Source organism: Antechinus flavipes, chromosome 2 (assembly GCF_016432865.1).
Source record: "Antechinus flavipes isolate AdamAnt ecotype Samford, QLD, Australia chromosome 2, AdamAnt_v2, whole genome shotgun sequence".
Taxonomy (NCBI): domain Eukaryota; kingdom Metazoa; phylum Chordata; class Mammalia; order Dasyuromorphia; family Dasyuridae; genus Antechinus; species Antechinus flavipes.
Window position 1 is genome coordinate 40,190,306 of NC_067399.1, and position 26,135 is coordinate 40,216,440.

The following is a 26,135-nucleotide window of genomic DNA, read 5'->3' on the forward strand; positions in this document are numbered from 1 at the left end:
TGGCGTCGAAAACCAGAGTTTGGACTAGCTGATCTCTAAGATTCCTGGTCAGGTCAGGGAAGAGCAGGGTTCGAGTCCCATAGTTGTGGGACTCTAAGGGAAATCCATCTCCCCAAGGCTCAGTCTCCTCATCTGAAAAATGGGAGAGGGGGGAAGGGATGTCTCCGAGGTTCTGAGATCATAGGTTCTCAGTTACTCAGCTCACATTGATTAAACAGCTATCATAGCCGGGCACCGAGTTCAGGGCCAGGGCTACACAAGACAAACCACACTAGGGTCTTCCTCCAGGACCCTCCGGTCCAATGGGAGAGACAACGTGGGTATGTCCAAGAAGAAGGTCCCTCAGACAAGTCCCGAGATCCCTCAGCCTTTCCTCCACATACGGTGAAAGGGCGGGCCCAGCTCGTTTCTAGGAGTCATCACTTCCTCCCTCTCTCCCCCAAAGTCAGTTTTCTCGAAGTTACCCAGAGTGACAGCCAGGGCAGGGCCGGCCACTGGGCGCGTCATTGAAGAATGCACCCACCCCCCAGCCCCCGGGGCTGCTACCTGCACGGGTAGAGTCCCCTCCCCTGGGAGTTCCCGCGGCCGGCCCCGCCTCCAGCCTGACGCGTCCGCGCCGGAGGGCTCCTGGGCCTCACCTTGATGGGCTGAGGCTGCGCCTTGAGGGTGGCGATGGTCTCCTGGCTGTCCCGCAGGCGCCGGCTCAGCCGCTCCTCTTCCTCGGCCTTTTCGGCCAGCGAGTCCTTGAGGCGCAGCTCGACCTCGGCCAGCCGGTCGGTCTTCTGGTGCACTTCCAGGTCCAGCTCGGCCAGCCGGCTCTTGTTCTCCTCCGTCTCCAGCTGCAGCTGGGCCAGCTTCTCCCGCAGCTGGGCGCTCTCCTGGGGGGAGACGGAGGGTCAGGCCGGGCCGCCCGCCGCGTCCGGCCCAGCCCCGGCCCGGCCCGGCCCGCACACCTTGCTGTGCTCACACTCGGAGCACGGGGGCGGCCGCGCCCGCAGCTCCTGCAGCTCCGCCTCGCATCGCTTCATGTCCTGCCGCAGCCGCTCATTCTCCACTATCAGCAGGTCCCGGTGTTTTTCCAAGTCTGTGCCCCCCTGGAAGGAGAAAGGCCGGCATGGGCAGGGCCGCGGGGGGAGAGAGGGACCCCGACGGTCCTTCCGCCCCACCCGGGCCGGGGTCCCCGCGGCTTCTTTCCCCGAGGGTGAAGGCCGGAGACCTCGGCCAGCTTTCACACCTGGCTTCAGGGCAGCGCTGAACACGGTTCTCCCCAGTGGCAGCTGTGCTGTCCTTTAGGGGGGCGAGCCGGGAGCATCTGGGCCCGTTCCAAGCCGGGCTTCCTTCTCCACAGTATTTGAATTTGGACACGGGGTCAACAGCCCTTTTTCAGTAGCAGGGACATATCTCTAAGGGGGTGCAAAAGTGGCGTCCTCGTGGTGAAATGCACGGGGGTATCCTGGTGTATGCATGTATGGGGGGGGGGGGTATGCATATGTATCCATATGTGAGATAGAGGGATGGCTGGATGGATGGACGGACAGACAGGAGATAAATGACAGATATCAGATAGACAGATGGATAGATAGGCAGGTAGATAGATGGATAGACAGATATTAGATTGATAAGACAGGTAGACAGATGGATGGATAGATAAACAGGTAGATAGATGAATAGACAGGTAATTAGATAAATGGATAGATGGCCAAACAGATAGATGAATGGATGACTAGACAGACAGACAGATGAGTGGATGGCTAGACAGACAGATAGATGGACAGGCAGATAGATAGATAAATACATAAAAGGATGGATGGATGGATGGATGAATAAAAAAACTGCTAAGTGGTAGTACGGTGAGCAGAGTGCTGAGCCTCAAGTAAGGATGATCAGAGTTCAAATATAACTTCAGATACTTCCCAACTGTGTGACTCTGAACAGGTCACTTAACCCTGTTTTTCAAAGTATTTAACATTTATAAATACTAGATTTATCACATAATAAATAGAACATAAACATCTACATGTGTATACACATACATATAATACAAGCTTCGGAGCATTTAGGTTGCAGAGAATAGAGCCGAGTCTGGAAGATTGAAGTTCAAAGTATACCTTAGAAACATTGTTGTTTTAGAGACTGGATCTCCTCATCCTGCCTACGCTAGAAGTGCAGCTGTGATCATCACGGAAGCTTTGACCTGCTCCATTTTGAAATCTGGGCAAGTTTGGTGGCCAGGTGTCGTCCTCATCCCAGAAACTCACCAGATCAGTGTCAGACTTAGCCTGGGCACCTGAGAACTCACCAGCTACTACAGTCCACCAACCTCAGTCATAAGACCCACCATGGCTGACCTTAAACATGTATTAGCTATGTCACTGTAAGCAAGACATTGAAACTCCAGTTTCCTCACCTGTAAAATGGAGCTAATAATAGTACACACACTCCTTTACGTGGTTGTCATGAGGATCAAGTATGGTAACATAAAAAAACAAGCTTTGCAAACTTTAAAGTGTTATATAGATGCTAATTACTATATTGAATAATAAAACTTTTGTGTTTCTAGATCTCTATATACATGTACATGAATTTATGACTAGAGACAGAGACAAAGATAAATAGAGAGATAGATGGATGCATGGATAAGAGCAATAGCAAACAAGATAAGAGAAAGAGAGACAGACAGACAGACAAAGACAGATGGATGGATGGATATAGATGTAATAAGAGGACTAGCCGACATAAGGACCAGAGATGGTGATGGAGATGGAGGTGGAGATGGACACACAGTGAGCATTGTGGGAAACACTTCAGGTTTCAGCACATCTCCTGCCCTGTGTATATGTCAAAGGTGACTCACCAGCTCTGAGCGGAGTCTATTCACTTCCTGGACTTGGCCAATGAGTTTTTCCTTCAGATTTTCCACCTGACAACAGAAAACCAAAGTTATGCTAAGTCAGTCCTCCCTCCTCACGGCACACTCCCTGTGTGACCTTGGGTGGATGACCTCTTTAGACCACAGTCCTTTTTTGGAGAGAAGGGAGACTGACTGCCTCAGCATCTTTCCCTATAAAATGACCCCATGCTCTCTACTTGGGGCTTGCCTCCTGACTCCTTTCTTCCTAGAATAAGAATGACCTCTCTAGGTCTTCCCCAAGCCATGATCTCCTCTGTTCCTCCTGAATGTCTCATTCATTAAGTTCTCTCTTCAAATGCAATGAGCCCCAAGCTATGAGTCTACTCTGGAGTATGGGAACAGAGCCAAGGGCAAGGCAGAAGCCCCGTGACTGGGTTCTGAAGGGTCAGGAGAGAGCGTCTGAAGAAGAAACAGCCCACATTAGCCTCTCCATGCCTTCCACCCAACCCTCCTCTTGATTTTCCAGCTGGCCTGCACCTATCAAGAGATAATTGGGCTTAGGCATTCAGGCCTTCCAGATCCTGGTATTGGGGTCTCAAGACAATGTCTGACTTATACAATTAACTGTCTTCCATTAGGAATTTTTCTAATATATAGTTATGTGGGAGGTGCAGGAGATAGGACATGACTTGAATATATCCAAATCTATATACTGGTGGGATAATATAACAAGGTTCCTGTGGTTCCCCAATCAGAAGGCTCTGGAGTCTCCCTATTCTCCTATAGATTTATCATCCCTAAAAGGAAACCTAAAATAAACCTGAGTACGTTCAGAAAACTCCTGTCATATCTCTTAACTGGCACAGCTATATTAATGGGACTCCAAATTTGGGGTTTCCTACCCCCTTCTCTAACATCAAAAATCCTCCCTGGAAGGTATATCATTTTTAAAAAATGCAGATCTTAAGAGTCAGGAGACCAGGCTTCAAATCTGGGATCTGCCACTGACCACAAGCTATGCATGGACCAAGTGATTTAAGGAGACTTAAGTCTCCTCTCCCCATCCATCATCCATCCATCCCACAGTTGCCAAAGCCATCTTCCTAAATTTCAAGTCTGACCATGTTATTTTATTTTCCTCCTCAATAAGGCCCACTGGATCCACTTTGAGAATCTCCTCTGATGGACATTTGAAGCCTTTTGCAACCTGGTCCCAGATACCTCCTTCAACCTTGCACACCCACCACAGTCAAACCAAAGCATCTTTCTTTCTGTCCCTTATACCTGACAATTCACTTCTGCAGCATATCTAAAATATTCCTTTCTTGCCCACTTCTCTGAAGTCCCTATTTTTTTTTTTAAGCTAAACTCAATTGCCACCTTCTGCATAAGGTCTTTCTTGATGCCCTGAGCCACTAATATCTTTTCCCCCAAAATCACCTTATATTTATGAATACGTACACACACACATATGGACACAAGTGTATGTATGCATATATGCATCTGTAAACTCCTAGAAGTTAGGAATTTTTTCACCTTTGTCTTTGTCTCCCCAGCATCTGACATAATACCTGACACATAATAGGTACTTAATAAGTGCTGTACATAATAGGTGCTTAATAAGTGCTGGCACATAACAGGTGCTTTAAAAATGCTGGCACATAATAGGTATCTAATCAGTGCTGGCATATAACAGGTGCTTAATTAGTGCTTACTGATTAATCAACATAAGATCTTCTGTTTAGCAGTTAAGGTCCTCATGACCTGGACTCTTCCTACCTTTCCAGTCTTCTTACTCCAATCCAATGACACCAGCCTATTTGCTATTCCTCCAAGATCCTTCATGTCCTGAACTCCGGACATTTCCATTGGTTGTACCTCATGCCTGGAACTCTCTCCTTCCTCAACTCTTCTTTCTGGCTTCCTTGTCTTCCTTCCAGTCTCGGGTAAAGTCCTCCCACCATCTGTAAGAAGCCTTTTCTGGTCCTCTACAACCTTGATGCCTTCCCTCTGAGTCAGTCCCTCAATTTCCCTGTCTATATATCCTGTTTGTAAGGTCATTTGCTGTGACTATGAGCTCTGTGATGAAAGAGATTGTCTTTTTGCTTTCCTTGTATCCCTAGCACTTACCATTGCCTGGCACACAGTAGGCAGCTGATAAATGCTTACTAGCATGATGTTTCTCTCCAAAAAGGGAGACACACTGGGCTGGGACATAGAATAAAATCTGAAAATAAGATTTCCCAAGTAAGTCTGGCCAAGCTCAATTCTTCTCAGGCATCTCAATAGGAGTACTTGTGAAGTTTCCTCATTGGCAAGACAGCAAAAAATCCAATGTGGGGGACCTTACTCCCTCCCCTCCCAAAAAAATGAAAGCCCCGTTGCCAAAAACATAAACATTAAGTCATCTCCAAAAATACAGGAGAAGAAGGGATACCTGTTCATCCACTTGGGCCACATCTATAGCAATGCGAGCCCAATTATTTAGCAGTTATGCACCAACGTGGTGTTTGAGGTTTGCTGTCTACCCCCAGGGCTCCAATCTGAGTCTGACAGATGACATAATGCAGATGCAAAATGCACAAGATGTTTAAGGTAAGCACATCTGCTTGGGACGGGCTTTTAAAAAAAAATGAATGTCTCATTTCATGAGCAGAAGTGCATACTCCCTTCCCCAGTGGTCAGCTTCTGGAGAGGATACTCAGAAGAATAGAATTTGCTCCTGTGATTTGGAGATGAGGGAAAAAGAGGAAGCACAGAGGCAGGAAATAAACAAGGTGGAAATCAAGAATGCAGGAAGCCAGGATTGAGAAAAAATCAATTGAAAAAAATTTAAATTAAAATAAAAAAGCAAAAGGAAGGAGATAGGAGGGGAGAGAAATAAGAGCATGGAGTTTGAAGGCATATAATATCCAAAGGAGAGAGAGTAAGTAATTTGAATCTGATCTGGAAGCAAGGGTAAGCTAGAAGTCAGGAAATGATGTTGTCCAAATTGTAAGGTAGGAAGGTATATTCAACCTGCTCCAAGTAGAAATAGCTGATCAACAGAAGGATGGAGGAGGGGAAGGTCAAAATCAGACTGAGGTGAAGGTGTAGATCATCAAAACAACCAGTCTACTGATAGAAGATAAAATTGGAAGAAACCTTAGCAGCTCAAGATGACGCCCTGAAGCAGGTTGGTCTTGGGAGTAAATACCAAAATGGAACATTGTCTGGTCTATTTGATTCTAGAAATAATAGGGAATTTATTGAGTTGGGAAAGGAAGACCTGGGTCCAAATCCTACCTCAGATAGTTGGTGACATCAGGAAAAATATTTAAACTTGTAGGACCTCAGTTTCCTTTTCTGTAAAGTGATAGGGTTGGACTCAATGGGTTTTTTTTTAGGTTCCTTCCTGCTCTAAATCTTTGATCGAGAGGAGCCTTTCCATTTTAGAAATAAAGCAGTTGAGGGCAAGAGATGAAGACATTTGCTAAAAGTGACACAAGGGCTAGATCTGAATCCAGATCCATACCACTGTAGCTCTTTACAAATTATGCTCCAACTCAAAAGTTCTCTCAAAAACAAGCCCAGAAGCTGATTTTTCCCAATTTTCAATGCAGAGACAAGAGTTTCACAGCTTCAAAGGAAAAAAAAGATTCATTTCCTCTGAGCCTTATCTAAAAGTTGATACAATCTCACTACTGATAGTGTCATGTCACATCCCTGTGACCCGGGGACAAGAGACAAGACACAGCTGTGCATTGGAGAGGAATACGTTAGCTGCATAGACGGGGCTCTGAGAAGGATGATGTAGGGGAAGAGAGGAGGAAACGATGCATCTTTGCTCTGAGAGGGACCTTTCTAAAGGGAAGGTAAATACTGGCTCCAAGGTTGGCAGCCTGCTCCTGTAGGGTCAACAAGATCAAGAATGAAGAGGGAAAGTCAGGAATTATATGAGCAAAATTATAAAGAAGTCTCCACACAAATAAAGTCAGACTTAAATAATTGGAAAAATATTAAGTGCTCTTGGATCGGCCGAGCAAACATAATAAAGATGACAATACTCCCTAAACTAATCTATTTATTTAGTGCTATACCAATCAGACTTCCAAGAAAATATTTTAATGATCTAGAAAAAATAACAACAAAATTCATATGGAACAATAAAAAGTCGAGAATCTCAAGGGAATTAATGAAAAAAAAATCAAATGAAGGTGGCCTAGCTGTACCTGATCTAAAATTATATTATAAAGCAGCAGTCACCAAAACCATTTGGTATTGGCTAAGAAATAGATTAGTTGATCAGTGGAAAAGGTTAGGTTCACAAGACAGAATAGTCAACTATAGCAATCTAGTGTTTGACAAACCCAAAGCCCCTAACTTCTGGGAAAAAAATTCATTATTTGATAAAAACTGCTGGGACAATTGGAAATTAGTATGGCAGAAATTAGGCATGGACCCACACCTAACACCATATATCAAGATAAGATCAAAATGGGTCCATGACCTAGGCTTAAAGAACGAGATTATAAATAAATTAGAGGAACATAGAATAGTTTATCTCTCAGACTTGTGGAGGAGAAAGAAATTTGTGACCAAAGATGAACTAGAGACCATTACTGATCACAGAATAGAAAATTTCGATTACATCAAATTAAAAAGCCTTTGTACAAACAAAACTAATGCAAACAAGATTAGAAGGGAAGCAACAAACTGGGAAAACATCTTCACAGTTAAAGGTTCTGATAAAGGCCTCATTTCCAAAATATATAGAGAACTGACTCATTTATAAGAAATCAAGCCATTCTCCAATTGATAAATGGTCAAAGGATATGAACAGACAATTTTCAGAGGATGAAATTGAAACTATTACCACTCATATGAAAGAGTGTTCCAAATAATTATTGATCAGAGAAATGCAAATTAAGACAACTCTGAGATACCACTACACACCTGTCAGATTGGCTAAGATGACAGGAAAAAATAATGATGAATGTTGGAGGGGATGCGGGAAAACTGGGACACTGATGCATTGGTGGTGGAGTTGTGAACGAATCCAACCATTCTGGAGAGCAATCTGGAATTATGCCCAAAAAATTATCAAATTGTGCATACCCTTTGATCCAGCAGTGTTTGTATTGGGCTTATATCCCAAAGAAATACTAAAGAAGGGAAAGGGACCTGTATGTGCCAAAATGTTTGTAGCAGCCCTGTTTGTAGTGGCTAGAAACTGGAAAATGAATGGATGCCCATCAATTGGAGAATGGCTGGGTAAATTGTGGTATATGAATGTTATGGAATATTATTGTTCTGTAAGAAATGACCAGCGGGATGAATACAGAGAGGACTGGCGAGAATTACATGAACTGATGCTAAGTGAAATGAGCAGAACCAGGAGATCATTATACACTTCGACAACGATATTGTATGAGGACATATTCTGATGGAAGTGGATTTCTTTGACAAAGAGACCTAACTGAGTTTCAATTGATAAATGACGGCCAAAAGCAGCTACACCCAAAGAAAGAACACTGGGAAACAAATGTGAACTATCTGCATTTTTGTTTTTCTTCCCGGGTTATTTATACCTTCTGAATCCAATTCTCCCTGTGCAGCGGGAGAATGTTCGGTTCTGCAAACATATATTGTATCTAGGATATACTGCAACATATCCAACATATAAAGGACTGCTTGCCATCTAGGGGAGGGGGTGGAGGGAGGGAGGGGGAAAAAAAATCGGAAAAGAAACGAGTGCAAGGCATAATGTTGTCAATATAAAGTAATCATTAAATAAAAATTTAAAAAAAAAAAAAAAAAAGAATGAGGAGGTACCTGGGATGTGACACATAAGACCATTCAATGCCCCTGGACAGGACAGGATAAAACATCTGGAAATGACCTTCAGTGAAATAGTAATCCACCAGAACCTTTGATTTACCAGCCAGGAATCTCGGGTTCATAATTAACTTATGCAAGGTCACAGAGCTGGTATGTGGTTGAACCAGATCGGCTGAATTCCCAGACCAGGGCTCTCTGTCCACCACAGTCCAAGCTTTCTAAACAGGGCCGGATCACAGGGGTGACCCCAAATCCAGGTATGACCCCAGACTGACCTCGTCCCTCGAAGAACTCTCTGGATAGCACCCACCAACTACTCTAAAGCGGGCTCAGCTTACAGCCTGGGATTAGAATAAAGGGGGGAATTTGAGGCTGTGAGGAGCATTGTCACCTGTTTCTGCCTTCCAGTTGGGAAAGTGTTTTTCATTTTCAAGATCTGCTTGTGGTTGAAATACATTCTGGACATCTCTTAACACCTTGTACTCCTCTTTCCCAGGCTCCAAAATAGTCAGAGAAACTGAGTCATCAATTAGCCTGGAGAGTAGACCTCCTCACCTCACTGCCCTACCCATCTCCTGGGAAAATGGGAAGTCTGGGAAGTCTGAGCCTGTCCCTGATCAGATTCCCAAGTCATCATCCTCTGCAATCACATTAGGTTGTTTTAAAAAAAAAGGTTAAGAAAAAGTCATCTGCCCTGCTCAGGTATGTGTTTTCCCAGCCCTAAGGTGTGGCCATTTTACTTATCACTTTTTAAACATGTTAATTATCTTCTTCCCTTGTCCTATATGCTAATGAACTGCTGACCACAGAGAGTGTTTTATCTCTATTTGTGGCCCCCCACTTTGACAGAATGCTTGAGACCCTTCTCCAAACAAGGGTTTAAAATCCATAAAACAAAACACAGGATGAAAAGAAAATCAATTATAGTGAAAAAGTTATTAAAATGTTACTAAAAGCAAATAAACAAGTAAACAGACCCCTACCTAATAAGCCCTCCTCTCTATGAAGCTGGATCAAGATTCACAATTCTACTCAAAATTTTAAAAGACAGCAAGACTCAGAGCTCCCCTCCACAGATCCCTATTTTGAAAGATAGAAAGTATTTGCATTTCAGAAAGAGGACTATGGGAATTGAATGTGGATCACAACATAGTATTTTCATCATTTTTTGGTTGTTTGTTTGCTTTTGTTTTTCTCTCTTTCTTTTTTTTTTTCTTTTTGATCTGATTTTTTTTCGTGCAGCATGATAAATGTGGAAATATGTTTAGAAGAATTGAACATGTTTAACTTATATGGGATTGCTTGCTGTCTAGAGGAGAGGGCTGAGAAGGGAGGGAGAAAAATTTGAAACACAAGGTTTTCCAAGGATTTTCCTGAAAACTTTGCATGGCCTCTACCTGAATACTCCCAGTAACGAAGGGGTCACTCAAACAATTCCTTCCCTTACTAGATGGCTCAAATTGTTAGGAAGTTCTGCCTTCTATAGAGCCCCAAACCTCAGAATATAGATTAGAAATTCTAAGATCTCAGAAATCGCTGCAATTGATAGAGGGGTAGGGAAGATATATTAAGTATGTGTATATGTCGCTCCAAAATCCAGAAATCAGGAGGATTCCAAGAAAAGGGAAAGACTCCCAATGAGTAGGAGTCCATCAGACTTAAAACTCAGGTAGGTTTAGTCATGGCCCTCTCTCTGGCCCTCAATTTTCTGCTCTTTAAAATGAGGGGTGGTCTCTAATGTTCTTTCCAGATCTGAATCCAGGAGCTGATGGCAGAGAAGTTTCTGGCTCCAACTCTCCTTCCCAGTTCATTTTACACCATGTCAAAGACATCTCCAGGCCCTTCTCTGATCTTGTCTTGTTCCAGGAAAAAATGACCTTTTCTTCCTCAGTCCCCCAGCCACTCTTTCAATACCTTCTAACTTGTATTACGATAGAACTGAAGGCAGGACTCACCCCAGATGATAAACAATATGCAAAAGGGAATGGTATCCCCAGTTCCAAGTGTGGTGCCTTTTAATTCTGTTTATCCCACAAATCCCTGTTGAGTGTCTGAGAGTATCCAAAGGAGATAAGACGCAGGATGGAGGAAAGAACGCTAGCTCAGGAGAGAGAAAGCCTGACTTCAGATGCTAGCTATGGCCCTTATTAGCTGTGGGGTCATGGACAAATCGCTTTATATCTAGGAGCCACATCTGCTCCTCTGTAAATGAGGAGGGCTGGATTCCATGACGCTGATAATAATCAGCACTCATATCATTTTTATGGTTTGCAAAGCACATTACATCTTCTCACTTGAGATCCTCACAACAGTCCTGGGAAAAGTCTCATTTTACAGATGAAAAAAAGGACTCCAATAGGACTAGTCAGAATGTGAGGCAGAATCTGAACTCGGATCTTCTTGACACCGAACCCCCATTGCTCTAACTCATTGCACCCCTAGTTCCAGGTCCCTTACAGTACATGAATTTACAATCCAATCAAAGAGAAAATAAGCAAGCAAATGCTACAAGAATAATGCCATGCATACAGCAGATGCTTACTAATTGTTGGCTTGAATAGATAAAAGGGAAAGAAGTGACTTTGAAGCTGGAATTTATTCTAGATTTCCTACAAGCCAAAAAGACAACAGGCTTGGGCTTCTTGGGATAGGTTCACAAAGCTGCCTAAATCCCTAATTTCTGTGACAATGAAAAGCTCTCCTTGGCGATGTGCTAGAAAAACTAAGGAATGCAGAGAGAGGACTGTGGGAACTGAATGTGGACCATAGCATTTTCACTCTTTCTGTTGTTTGCTTGCATTTTGTTTTCTTTTTCAGTTTTTTTTCCCTTCTTGCTGCACAAGAAAAATTGGATCAAGATAACTGTATAAATGTGTGTGTGTGTGTGTGTGTGTGTGTGTGTATATTACATTTAATATATTTAACATGTACTGGATTATCTGCCATCTAGGGGAAGGGGGAGTAAGGGGAAAGGGGAAAATTTGAAACACAGGTTTTGCAAAGGTCAGTGTTGAAAAATTACTCATGCATATGTTTTGTAAATAAAAAAACTTTAATAAAAAAGAGGAAAAGAGAGAAGAAAAAGAAAGAAGAGAAAAAGAAAGAAAAAGAGAAAGAGAGAAAGAAAAATGGATGAAATTATATACAAGTTCTTAAAAGGAAGCAATGGAGATGGAGTTGAAACCATCTAAGCTTGCTTGGCCAGTGCATCAGCACATAGCAAGCATTCAATAAATATTAAATTAACTGTGACACTTAGAAACAATCAGTCAAGAAGCATTTATTAAGCTCCTACTGTGTCCCATTCATTGTAAGCTCCTTAAGGGCTTTTACCTCTCTTTATATCCCAAGCATTTAGAATAATGCCCAGCACATAGTATGTGCTTTATAAATGTTTGTTGCTTAATTGATTTTGACAGACTCTAAGGAGAGGAAATTGAGGTCATTAGAAAAATGTCAATTGATTGTAGTTGGGATTTTTTTTCTTTAAATATAAGAAGCTGTGATCTCTTTAGGAACTAAGATAGGAGACATACTAGGTAAGGTGAAATACAAGCTGAAGAAGGTGTGGCCAAATGCTAACTAAACCTCAAATCAATATCTGACCTGCATCCTTAGAACTGGTTTGGGACACTGAAAGAAAACTATTTATTAAATCAGAAACAATGATTAAAGAGTTTGGACCATTAGACAAGCGATGGCCTTATGTTAAAAAGAAGGAAAAAGGAAGTTATCTGAGAAATTACAAAGCTCCCCAATCTTAAAATCAATACACTGGCCCCAAATCCAAGGCCACCACCAGGATGGCCTCACAGAGAGTGGGGCCAGTGGGACTGACCTAATCTCTTTCTGTGATAAAGAACTGTCTTTGTCTCATTCTGGCTGGCAGAGTTGGAGTGTGAGATAAGGTTTTACCCCATACCATGCCCTTCTGTAAAGTAGGAAAATACCCACGATTATCAAGTGGGTGGAAGGTCAGAAGCCCTACAAAGAGATCTGGGAACAAGAGGATCTGACCTTGAGCCCAGAGCTGCTGGGTATTTTCTTCAGGGAATGACCTAGATGGGGAAACAGAATGTGCTCATTAGCTAATTCAGTGTGCGGAAGACACCGGGCCAGGGAGGCGACCAGCACCTCCAAACACAAGCTCCACTGTTCCATTTTGGTAAACCGGAGAAATGGTCAGACGAGACCAGAATGAATTAATTCGCTGAAGACAGATGCAGGGCATTATAAATAGACAGAATGTACCAGTAAAAGCTAGGAAAGGGCAGGTTTTATGACAAGACAAAAGAAAGGGTGCCAGGCAATAGAAGGGATGACAGCTACATAGATTTTGGTGATTCTTCCTTAGGAGATTAACTTGAAATTGAAAGACAGGAAGAAGTTATGGAAGGAATAGTTATTGGTTCTGAAGTTAAGGCACCTGGGTTAGAAGCCTGGCTTGGTACTCCGGGAACTGAGTAGGAACTAACATGTTCCTTCTCTCTGGGATTAATCTAAGTGACCCCAAAGGCCCTTCCAGATCTTAATTCTATGATCCTAGAGCATTCCTGAGAAAGCACTGAAGAGAAAATTATGATCCAAAAAAGTCCTTTACTCCTTATTTGTAAGAAGTATTAAAGTATTTTTCTTTTTATGAGTGTTCTTTTTTTGTTTTGAAGGAAGGGAGGGAGGGAAAAAAAAGAAGGAAGGAGAGAAGGAAAGAAGGGGAGAAGAAAGAAAGGAGGAAAGGAAGGAAAGGAAGGAAGAAGGGAGGGGACAAAAGGATGGAAGGGAAAAAGGAAAAAAGGAAGGAAGGAGGAAGGAGGAAAGGGGAGAAGAGAAGGAAGGAGGGCAGGAGGGAAGAAACCTCCAAGCTTTTAAAGTTAAGCAAATATGCCTCTTTCAGTCAAAAGCTGAACCTTATCCACCAAAGCAGCAATCCCTCACTCCAGAGGCACTGGGTCACTTCTCTCTAGCTGGCATTCTTACACTTCACGAGTCTTATGAGTTCGATAATCCCAGCTACAAGACCTTCCAGAAAGCCAAGCTTTAACCCCTTGGGGGAAGCATGCTGCTCAGGCCATGAAGGGGGGAATTAGGAGAGCAGTCCCAGGAACCTCCATCACTGCTCCAACCACTTGACCTCCTAACTCCTGCAACCAAGCCCAAATGAAGCCAACTTTTTGTGAGACCCTAAAACAAGGAGGTTTTTAAAAACTGGTCTTGGAATAATATAGTATAACAATATAGAGATTTCTGAAACTCCAGAGATTTCATGAAAACTTCTAGTTGGGAAAAAGCTTAGAAATCATTTTGCCCAAATCCATTACTTTACAGAGAAAACAAATGAGGACTAGGGGTGAGAAATGACTTGTCCAGAGTCGCACCATAACTAGCCAGTTTGAACCCAACATTTGCTCTGGAGTGAAGCATGTTGGGTACCTCCAGTAGGACCTAAACTCCTCAGCCCCATATTTAATCTCTCCTCGAGCATCCTTTGATGGCAAGAGTCAGTACCTGAGCTTGCAGCTGCGTGGATACAGCTTGCTGGTCACTCTCCCGAAGGGCCAGCTTTTTCTGCAACGCCATTAACTGCTCCTGCAGTTGGCCCTTTTCTTCCTGGAGCTGGGACATGGACTCCACCATCTTCTGGATCATGGGTAACTGGCGGGCCCCAGATAGGCCTGAGCACTTCCCGCTGCCGAAGAGCCTCCCACCTGTAACCGAAAGGAGCGTCAGAGGGGGACCCCGTCCCACAGGGCTCCCGGAGTCAGGGCTCCATGGGGAGGGAAGGGGCACTGGTGGCCAGGGTTCAGCCACTGATCATGAAGAGAGATGGAAGCAGAAATGAGGACATCAGCGGAGAGCCCCCAACAGGGAGCCAAGATGCTTGCCCTAGAAGCAATTCAGAAAAAGCCACAGGACAGATACCAGCTCCTCAGAGGGAGGAGGTATGGGGCGGGGAGGGGGAGGGAAGAGAGGGGGGAACAGGGGACTCTTGTGGCTTGCTTAAGGCTTTGGGTTCCCTGCTTCAGTGTGATAAGGGGTTCGAGGAGGAAGAAGGAAGCATCCAGTCATTGCAGATGTATTAAAATGTTTCCTGGACCATCCAGTCATTTCACATCTAGAGCCCTATTTTACAGATCAAGAAACTGAGACTAAGACAAAGGAAGTGAATTGCCCAAAAGTCCCCAAAAAATTAGTGCCAGAGCTAAGACTAAAACCTGGTCATTCTGAGCCTCCCGGTCCAGGACTCTCTTACTGACTTAAGTCACTTAAGAAATGTCTTTTTTGTGCTCTGAGCCGCTTAGGATTTGGACATTTTCTTAAATAAAGGTTAACTGGTCAGTCCCTTCAGCACTGTGGGGGAGTCCAGGTAGTCAAGCCTCCAAAGGTTCTTCTTGGCGACGGAAAAACCCTTCCCAAGACACCCCAGAGAAGAAATCCCAGACGTCCCGAGCAACGGGGGAGGGGGGAGGGGCAAGGCGTTTAGGGGACCCCCAGGGAAGGCCCCGCGGGAGGGGAGGAAGTGGGAGTGGCGTGTGGTCCGCAGCCTCGGCCGCAGAGAGCACGAGGGCAGAGCGGAGGGTCGGGGCCCCGAGGCCGCCCCCTCCCCGTGAGGCTCACTCCCCACGCACCCGGCCCAGTGGGCCGTCCGGAGGGGCCCCCCAGGCACGCGCAGGTGCCCCCAGGGAGCGGCCGGGAGAGACGTCCTCTGACCCGAGAGCCAGCCCGCGCAGGGAGGGAGAAGGGAGGGAGAGAAGGAGGGAGGAGGGAGGAGGGAATCCCACCAGCCAAGAAGTCCAACTAGCTCGGGGGCGCATTGGGAACGGAGGATAACCCCAATGCCCAGGAGCAAAGGGGGCAGGGGAGCCGGGGGGATGCAGAGAGGGGCAGGCTGTGGCTCTGGGAGGTGTGCCTTGAGACAGGCAGCCCAGACTCAGCAACGGTCAAGTGTCAAAGGGGAGCAGCTCAGAGCTGAGGGGGGAGCCCCGTCCCTGGTTTGACGCCTCCCCTCCCCCAGCAGCGCCCCCTCCTCTCCCTCCTCCTCTTTTTCTTTCCCTCTCCCCTCCTTTCTTCCTCTCCTCTTCTTCCTCCTCTTTGTCTCATCCTTCTCCTTTTTCTCTCCTCCCCTTCTGTGTGTCTCTTTCTCTCTTCTTTGGCCTCCTTTTTCTTCCTCTCCCTTCTCCTCCCTCTTATCCCCCCTTCTCCACCTTCTTCCCCTTTTTCTTCTCCTCCTCCTTCCTTCTTCTTTTGTATTCATCTTCTTTTTTTCATCTCCTTTGCAGTCTTCATCTTTTCTTCTCTCTTTCTCTCTTCCTCTGTTCCACTCCTCTTGTTCCTCCTCTTCTTTCTCTCCTCCTCCTCTGTTCTTCTTTGTCTTTTCCTCCTCCTTCCTCTCCTCCTCCTTTTCTCCTTCTGTTTTTCTCTCTCCCTCAGTACTCCCTTTCTCTTCCTCTCCCACCTCCTCTTTCTCTTCTCCCTTCTCCCCCTTTCCCTCCTTCTTCTTTCTTCTCTTCTCCTTCCTCCTCCTCCTCCTTTTCCCCTTTCCTCCCTCTCCTTTCTTCTCTTCCCCTTCTCCCTCTTTTCCTCCTTTTCCTCTTCCTTCTCCTCCTTTTCCTTCACCTCCTCCTCCTCCTCCTTCCTCTTTCTTCTGTTTTTTTCTCTCTCTCCCTCTGTCCCTCCCTCTTATCCCTCTTCTTCCTCCTCCTCCCCCCTCCCCCTTTCTCCTTCTCCTTAACTGCTCCTTAGGTTCACAGGCTGGCAAAGGGTGGTTCCAAGCTTGTGTGAACAAAGCCTTCTCTTAGACTAAAACCACATTCCTATTTGGAAACTCCAAACCCAGGGTTGGCTTCCATATCATCACCAAACAGCCTCAGCTTAGAGAAAGGGATGATAAGGACGACAAATTGTTTTTGGAATAAAAATAAAGGCCAGAAAGGAACTTTTCAGGAAAAATACAATGTAAACTCCAAAGGACTGAGTCCATATAAATTGAGAAAGAGACAGAGACTGAGAGAGATATTAAAAATATAAATAGAAAGACATAGATTATGTAAAGAGATTTAAGCTACATGATAGAAATGATAGAGAAAGAAACAGATGGATAGAGGAAGACAGAAGAATAGATTAATAGATGAAAGACAAAAGAGATAGATAGGAGATGATGGAGGGATAGATGACAGACTGATATAGATGAGAGATAGCTGGATAGAGCATCAAGTAAGCACCTACTACGTGTCAGGCACTGTGCTAAACTCTCAAAGAAAAATCAAGCTAGGCAGTACCTGCCCTTCTATTCCAATGGGGATAGATAACATAAGAACGACTGAGAAGGAGCAAAGACTATCCAGACAGGGCCAAATCAAGGACTGTAGAGAGGCCTGGACCCTGGCAAGAAGGAGGTGGGGGCCAAGCCTTTGGGAAAACACTGCCCAGGTTTAATTCTCTGTAGTGATTTCACTCACACCAGACCCTGAGTGTCTTTTCTCCTTCAGAACAGGGTCTGCCACTGTTGCAGTGCATTCCCCTCCAACAAACACTGGCTAAAGTCGGCAGGATGAGGTGGTTGATGCAATCACTTGGCTCGAACTTGGCTGGGAGTTTCTGAATGTCTCTCACATACAGAGGGGCCTTCAGTCCTGCAATCTGTCCCGGACAGAGAGGGGAGGTTGGAAGAAATGATCCAGAAGCTCCTTGCAAAGCTCCCTCCAAAGGCGCCATTTCTAAGCTCCAGCCGAGCGGTGGGACCTCCTCCCCAGGACTTTGCCCAAGGCTCCTGCCGCATGAATATTGCATGAGGTGTTGAAACTCTCCACAGATCACGAAACCTGGGCTGTGCATAGGACAGATCATTCCTCAGGCATCTTTGGCTCTGCATTTTGTCCTAAGGGTTTGCTTTGGCCTCCGAGCCCCACACCTGGCCAGCCACTTGGCAAGGGGTGAGGAAATGGCCAAAGAAAACCCGCAGAGTCCACCAGGGACAGCGGCGGCAGCGGCTAAAGAGCAGCCATCAGGGCGGCACTTGAGAACACAGGAGGGGGTGGACAAGCAAAGTAACAAAGATCATGAGATCAGATCCGTTCAGGATAAAAAGCAGAAGGGAAGGAGGTGAGGAGGCACATGGTGAGCCAGAGGCCTCCCGAGTCCCAGCCTCTGGTCTGGGGGCGGCTGCAGCATCCAGTCCAGCTTGTCACTTAATTCCCTTAGAAATCTGGCTTTTTTTCTTTCCTTTTATCACCTGGATCTCTCTCCTTTCCTAAAGCCCCAACTCTTTCTGTTCCCCCCTCCAATTCTCCCCAGAATTCAGCAGTCACAGAGAAATACAGCCCAGAGGAAGCTACCAGAGTCAGGGGAACACTCGCCACCTCGGGAGTGGTTCCAGCCTCCGTATCCAGACAAGTTTAGACACACAGTTAGTTAACCCTAGAGGAGAAGGGAAGTGATCCACAGATCCCTGACTTCTCTTTATGGACACTTTCTGCCCGGTTTCTTGCTCCTTCATGGGCACCCTGAGCTCCCTACACCCTCCTCTCTGCCCTGAGAGCAGAGGTCAGGAGAAGGGAGTGCAACTAAGAAGGTCAGTCATCACTGTACACCTATCATTACTTCTAAAAGAGGAGGGGGACAGAGACCCTTCTCTAAATTCAAGGCAGCAAGCAAGTCAGGGGACAGCGGACTTTAGGACTGGATTTAGGGCTGGAAAGGACAACTCTCATTTTTACAGAGGGAGAAAAGGTGAGTGACTGGCCTGAGCTCATGCAGCCGATAAAAAGTATAATTTTTGATCACAAAGCCTCATATTCCAGAGGTTTTGTCTCTTTTCCCTGACCGGCCCGGAAATTTCTCACAAGTGAGGAGGGGAATCAGGTACTTTCTACCAAGCAACAAATGATCTCTCTGGGCTGCCAGCCTTTTCTCCTCCCTACAAGAACCCAAGGCAAGACAAAAACCACTGAAACTCAAGCCTGGAGCTCAGTCATCGAAGCCAGCCATCACCTAGTTACAGGTGGGAAGGTGAGTGGGTGGGGGCAGGGAGGGAAAAGTTATAACTAACACAGGCAAAGAGTTTCCGAAAAGTGAGGGACCAGGAGCATTCGACTATTCGTTATACTTCCATAATCAGCTATGTCAGGAGTTTCGGGGAAAGGGGCCGGGCCCATCTGGTCACCATAATCCAGATGAGCCGTACCCCAGACCCGTGGGTCTGACCCCGGCACGTCCTCCCTACCGGTCCCCGAGCCGCAGACTGGCTCTGAAAGGGAGCCGCCCCTACCTGCTGGCTCCTTGCTATCCCCTTCCACTCTTTACCTGTTTTCTCAACATTCATGATGTGGGCTTCCTGTGCCTGAGCCGAGTCTTGGGCCCGCTTGGGGGCCAATGCCGGCCTCTTCTGCTGCTTCTCCTCCTTCTTCACCTGACTCTTGCATGCATACACCTTGTCCTGGAGTGCCTGTGGTCAAGACACAACCACAACTCCTGTAAAGGGCATCGCAACACTGGGGACAGAGATGCCCCGGCCTTGTGGGAGGCCAAAGGGAGGAGGAGGAGGAGGAGGAGAAGGAGGAGAAGGAGAGGAGGAAGCATCAAGAGCCCCTAGCTCAGGCACTGGCAAGATGGTCAGGTGTCTGAAAATTCTCAGGTTACCCAACGCATCCCAGCGAGCTTGTCAGAGCAGACAGGGATCCTGACACCATCTGCCCCAACCAGCTCGCTCATCTCGACACGGAAGGGCACGGACAAGAGCCCCCTAGGATGGCGGGTCTAGGGAGGGCCAAGTCTTTATCCCCACTCGAGTCCTAGTGAAAGCTGGGAAGGGACTTCAGAGATCATCAGGTCGAACCCCTTCATTCTGCAAATAAGGAAACAGGAATAGTGACTGCCGAGGGCTATAGAGCTATTAAGAGTCTGAAATGGAATGGAGTTCTTATTGTCAAGCAATGTTTCAGTCATATCTGACTCTTTGTGACCCCGCGAGGGGTCTTCTTGGCAAAGACACTGGAGCCGTTTGCCATTTCTTTCTCTAGCTCATCTTACAGATGAGGAAATGAGGCAAATAAGAGTTAAATGGGGTCACACAGCATCTGAAACCAAATTTGTCCTGAGGAAGGCAGTTCTCCTAACTCCAAGCCCAGCACTATCCACTGCACCATCTAGCTGCCCTAGAAAATGAACCCAAGTCCGCTCGACTCCAAGCCCGACGGCTATCCACTAAGCCATGTCTACCTGCAGTGTCTGCTTGGGGCTCATGACCACACTATGAGTAAAGCTCTTCAGATAATCTTGTCTCCATTATCTGGATAAATTGCATGAGGTCTAAGAGGGTAAGTCACTTTCTCTGGGGCACACGGCTGGGAAGTATCAGACAGGGGACTTAAAACTCAGCCTTCCTGCCTTAGGGAGAAGCTCCCCCGGCTCCCACTGCACTGCCCAGTGTCCTTTCAGCTCTCCCTGTGGCTCCCTTAGGTCTTTCTGGGTAGCCGAGCTACGACTTTGCTAGGACTCCAATCACCACCCACTACCCAAGCCCGGCATGATGCTCCCAAGACTGCCGAGACATCAGGCAAACACGGCAGCCTGGGGACCCAGAATTATCAAAGCTACTTTAGAAAGGCCGCCATGGTGAGGGGTGGCAAGGGTGGGGGGATAGAAGAAAGAGGGAAAAAAGGGTGACCCACAGTGAGCGTTGGGAATCCCTTCTATCAGAAACAGGAAAATGTGGAGAACGAGCGTAGAGTGAAGAAGAAAAGGAAAGTATGGTGAGAAGGACAAGCATGGGCACAAAACTATTCTGTACTTGGAAAATTGATGGTACTTTACTAATAGTAAATAATTACATAGCACTTCAAAGTTTGTAAAGCACTTCATATATTTTATCTCACTTGTTCCTCTGTTCATATTATTCCCATTTTACAGATGAGGAAATTGAGGTAGACAGATTTGCCCAGGATCATATAGCTAGTAAATATAAGCCAGTAACTCGAGTCCTCTTGCCTTCAGAGCCAGCATGGACCTCCAGGACTTTCTACCTGGCAAGTTCTACCTTTGCAGTACCAGGCCTGATCAGTCCCAGGAAAGGATGAGTTGTTCCTAACGGCCAAAGAGGAAAGGCTTCCAGGACAGCAGCTATTCTTGTCTCAGGCTCCCCAAAACAGCTAGGATCAGAAGGAGCCCCCCCACATCCATGTCAACGAGGCAACCTTTCTCTCTTGTGATGAGGAAGATAATGAGCTTTGGGTCTCCAGCTGGGCTTCTCATCTCCGATCTCAAAGGATGTGGAAACACAAAGCAGTTTTCCCAAGAGCTAAAAAGGAAGTGGATTTTTCCAGACCCACTTTGTATCAGGAGAGAAGCCCAGAGGTTAAAAACTCAAGAGTTACCCAACAACTCAGAAATGGAAATTGGAAACAGATTTTGCTGACTTCCAAGTGTTCACTTCCAACCACAACACAGCCTTCTCTGTAATCAAAACTCAAGAAAACAACCATCCCAGAACTGCAAGACCAGAGGAAGGAGGGTATGAGGCAGTTTCTGGCCCACTACCATCCTCCTCTGTCACTGCAGCAGCTCCAGTCAAAGGGAGAAACACCAAAATCACTTCTCTGGCCTCTCTCTCTCAACTCTTGCTTGTCCAAACCAGTCTTTCTTCAGATGTTACACAAAACAGGACAGGTTTGTTGCTGCCGTTGCAGTCGCTAACCCTAACCCACCTTTAGGCACAGTGGAGTTCAAAGAAGAGACAGTGAAGTGGAAAAAAACTTAAACTTCAGATTTGGTATCTCGGAGCCCACAGAAGCTTTCCATCTTCAATAAACTGCTCAGAACTTACAGTGGAAATGAGGAAACTATTCTTCAATTCTAGACTCAACTAGCCCCATGCCTTCCCCTCTGGTAATTTATTATTATTAATGATGATGAGGATGATGGTTAATATTCATGAAGCACTTTAAGGTTTGCCAAGTGCTTCACAAATATCAGTACTCAACACTCTGAGAGAGATGCTATCCATATCCCCAATTTAAGATGAAAAAACTGAGACTGAAAGTAGTTAAGGATCACAGGATCTTAACCATATATATATATCTGTCTATGTATGTAAAGGTCACACAGCTCATAAGCATCTGAAACTAAATTTTCCCTGAGGAAGATGAACTTTCCTAATTCCAGGCCCAGCACTCTATCCATACACACTGCCATATATGTAAATACATATATATATATATAGACACTTGCACTGGGTATTTGTATATTTGTATACATGTGTGTATAATTATTATAGTAAATATATTATTTCACTTGAGATTGTCATAATTGCCCTGAGGTTGGGGAATAGGAAGATAGGAAAGATGCTATTATTTTTGCCACTTAACAGATGAAGAAACTGAGGCAGAGAAAGGTTAATCATAGGGTCTCCGAAGCACCTTCCCGACTCCAAGACTCAATGTCCAATGGTATAACCATAAGGTAACATATGTCTTTGCATAGGTTTGTGCACAGAACAGCATCTCGGTATATTTAAACCAGCTAGGGATATAAAAGGATGGGATCAGAAGGAGCTTTAGGCATCCCCCAGCCCCAAACCTTCATTTTATAGAGGAAGCAATCAATCCCAGGGCTGGGACTCCCATTATCAATAATAATGAGCATTTATATAGCACCTTAAGTTTGCGAAGCTCTCTGTCATTATTACCTCATTTAATCCTTATAAACAAGCTTGTTAGGTAGGTCCTTTTATTATCCCATATAATAGATGATAGTTAACATTTATATAGCACTTATTTCGATCAGACTTTACACATGGGGAAACCAAGACTGAGGGAATTGATCTGCCCAGGAAATAACTGAGCTGAATTCAAATTCAGGTCTTCTCTGCTCTCAAATATAGCACTTTGGCCACTGAACCCTGACTTCTCCACATCCATAGCAAATCCCTGGGGCTGCATGGGAAGGTAGGCTAAAGGGCTGAGAAGGACCCGGCCAGATCCTCCACCTTCCCTCAAGAAGAGCTGTGTCCTGCTGGGAATTCAGCATCCAACACATGAAAATCTTTTCTAGCTCTATTTGCGCAAGTTTTAGGAATTAAAGCTGTGGAAGGGTGTGAATGGATCCCAATTGGCTGGTCAGGTTGCCCAATGGTACCTGTCCTCCCTGAGGGGTTCCTGTGGAACTCAGCAGAGCTGACAGACAGTCCCTTCTCATTGTGTTCAACAGCTTTTCAGGGAGAGGTGGAGAACCTTCTGTCACCTCGTTAGATCTTTATAAGATATCTTAATAAGGCAAATTGCTTCACTGGTACAGGCTCCTAGGGAGGCTGTGTGCTAAGGATCCTGGCAGGAAGATAGGTCTCCGTCTCTCCTCTGATAATCCTTCCCCTTGAAAAGTTAACAGAATCCAGCTTGCCAAGGGAAGAGCCATCCTCTTTCCCCTCTCTTCTAAGGGACTGAGGATTTCATCTCCCTTGGAGGTGAGTCCTTACCTGGACAGTCAGGTAGAGTCTCCGAGGGCTTCCAGATCCAGACAAGTTTGCTTTGAGAGCTCGACGCTGAGCTGGGGTCGATTGCGTAGAGGTCTGACCTGAATTCTCTTCACTGCCACCCACTGTATCCTTACCAAGACCTTGGGGAAAATATAACTCAGATTAAAGAGATTTCACCAATCAATCAATCAATTAATCAATCAATCAGTTGTTATTTTTAAATGCCTTCTTGTGGCCTCCTCCTTTCAGGTATAGAAGCTGATATTGGATGTTTATCTTGCTGGCACTTCTTTCATGGCCCATGCCCTGGTTCCCAGTCCCGCCATCAGCCAGACAGGCGAGCTTCAGTCATTTAAGGGGATAAGTGGCCCAGAAAAAGACTTGAAGGAGAATAAGGTTGATTGTCTTTGTGGAAAATTTTTTCAGCAGCCCATGCAGGCTGCTTATTTTTCTCTGTTCCACAGTTTCCAGGATTTGATTATTCCCTTTCTGGGTTTTCTAGCCATTTCCCTGCCTCCCTTCTCCCCTTCTTGCTTTCTTATCTTCAGCCCAGTTTAGTTGCCTGTTAGAACCCTAGAGAGGGTGAAAGAAAATAGGAAAAAAACAGACCCCTTCTGCCACTTGTTAGCAGGTCTGTTCAAAGACAGAGGTTAAAACTCATGGGTAAGGTGATTAACTGTGGGGTTTAGTTTCAATTATCTCAGCTCCCCTCACCCCCTAAGTGTACTGATAACACTGAGCCGAACATCTCTCGGATGGAAATTTCACGCCCGATTCCTAAGACCTCTCTGGACACTCATTAAAACAAATGCTTGCTGTGAGCCCTCAGTCTCAGCTGTCAAAAAAAAAAAAAAAAAGTCCTCTCTAATAGTCTAAAAAAAGACTTCACATGCTTTTTCAAGTCTCACCTCTTTGTTCCCTTGGCCCGAGGTTTGCTGAGAAAGGGCTGTCTTCTCGCAATAAGAGAGCTGGGTGGGGCAACTGACAATTCCTCCCCCACTCCCTTTTAGCCCTAGTTCTAGTTTGGCCCATAGGTGGTCTGGCCTGACCCTGGAGTGATCAAATAGGGTATTATGTCAGGTACTTGGTCTGTAGGAGGTCTGGCCTGGCCCTGAGGTGATCAAATGGGGTAATATATGTCAAGTGCTTTATGAACTTTAAAGCAGAATACAAGCTTTCATCATCACCATCATCATCATCACTACGATTTTATGTTTTTCTAGGTCCAAAGGAGACCGAGTCATTTTCTAGACAATATTAGAAATTCGCACTGTCCCTACAGCAAATGAAACCGATGATCTCTTAATTCGTCAATCTGACGACCTTTACTTATCCTGTCTTAATCCAACTGATCTTCCCAGAGTGGACAATAACATTCACAATAAATGGGAACCTCCTTGTTGAGAAGGTGGGAAACCTTATTCTCATCTCTGGAATGCGAGGGGAAATGGAAATAGATATAAAATAGCTAGCCTTTAAAGCATGAAGCATTCAAGGAAACCTCCACCCAAGGAACTTTTCTTTAGCCAGCCAACTAGCATTGTCAAAGACCACCCTCCTGATACCCACTTTTGCTTAAGATGTGTGAAATAAAAGGACTGACTCCAGAGAGAGAGAGAGAGAGAGAGAGGAAAAAGAAAACCAACAACAACAAAAAAAAAAGCCTTTCTTCTTTTTTGTCTTGTGGCCAAAAATAAATAAACGGAACGTAAGCAGAGTCACCTAAGACTAGTAAGAGAGCAGTCGGTCACATGTAGCTCCCGATTCCAGACAATACTGCCTTTAAAACTCCACCAGACTATTTAACTCACATCTCGATGGCCCTTAGTCAAGTCCCCCAACACTGGTGAAAGGGGAGCAGGGAGGCTGGTGTGACCCAGAAAAATAGAACAAATGAGCTGCCAGAGGAGTAGGAGACTTGAGCAGCCGATGAGGTGAGCCACACTGGGATTGGCTTCCTTCCCCTCCCGGCCGCCCCTTCTTCAAGCTACTTCCCGGGAAGGAGTTCCAGTATCTGGAACTAAGTACCCTGGAGAGAGCTGAGCCCTGGCAAAGCCCCCTAGAGACCCCAAAACAGCCACGGGATGCACCGGACTTGCCCAGCACACTCTGAACACAACTCACAAACAGAGCCCCAAGCGGGATCAAATGTCAGAAGCCTGCGAAGAAAACATTAACCAGACACTTCACTTACCTTGTTTACGAGATGAGGGAGAAAATAAAAAGGGCTAAACCAAGAGCTTCCAGATGAAGGACAAAGGGAAACCAGCGAACGACCACCTGGACAGATCAGACATCACACCTCTTTTTTTGTTCTTTTTGTTTTTCTTTTCCTTTTCTTTTTTCTTTCTTTCTTTCTTTCTTTTTTTTTTTGACCACGGATTGTTAAAGTTTAACTTTCCTTTCAAGACTTTGCTTTGCAGTCAGAGAAAGAAAGGCGGACACCCAGATTCCCGGGGAGACTCAGCCAGAGCTTTTGGGCAGCTCGTTGGCCACCCTGTAATTACCTGCCTGCTTATGACTGGGTTTAGGATTCAGTGGGAAACTTTAGTCTCATCTGTGATATCCGGAGAAAAAAAAAACATTTTAAAAATGCGGACTCACCAGTTCTCCACCTCCCCTGGCTGGCGTGTGGGAAAGGGCGGGAGCACGGAGAGGCGGGGCTGGCCATCACAGGATCCCCACTGTCCTGGGCACAGCTTCCTTTCCACGGGGCCCTGGCAGAGGGAGCGCTGCCCGGATTCCAGGTCTTTAGAGATGTAATCATCGCACGGGGTTCAATGGTCCACGAGCTCCTGGGGACCTGAGGAAGAAAAAGGATGTAGCGGCAAAGGTGGGCAGCCTGGCTTCCCAGGAGGAGGCAGCCCGGGGCGCCAAGGCAGGTACGTCCAGGAGGCTGGCTTCCTATAAAATGGCCCCACAGATGAGCCTTCTGGGTGAGGGTCTGGGGACGTGTCACTTGATCTGAGGACAAGGACAGCTGAGACAGAGCTTCCAGCTGGA

General features: G+C 45.7%; 1 protein-coding gene across 5 annotated transcripts in view; it reads right to left on the reverse strand.

Annotated features, from left to right (window-relative positions):
• The window catches only part of KIFC3 (kinesin family member C3), a 58,931-nt gene that overhangs the window by 21,462 nt on the left and 11,334 nt on the right, over positions 1-26,135 (reverse strand). For 2 of the 5 annotated variants that reach the window (XM_051974556.1, XM_051974557.1), the window contains exons 2-8: positions 25,737-25,935; positions 23,133-23,272; positions 18,968-19,109; positions 14,174-14,373; positions 2,855-2,920; positions 954-1,094; positions 639-878 (exon numbers count right to left, since the gene is read on the reverse strand). In XM_051974556.1, coding sequence (XP_051830516.1) covers positions 639-878; positions 954-1,094; positions 2,855-2,920; positions 14,174-14,373; positions 18,968-19,109; positions 23,133-23,272; positions 25,737-25,899 — 1,092 coding nt within the window. In that variant the 5' untranslated portion in view covers positions 25,900-25,935. The other 3 variants (XM_051974559.1, XM_051974560.1, XM_051974558.1) reach the window with 3 other exon arrangements.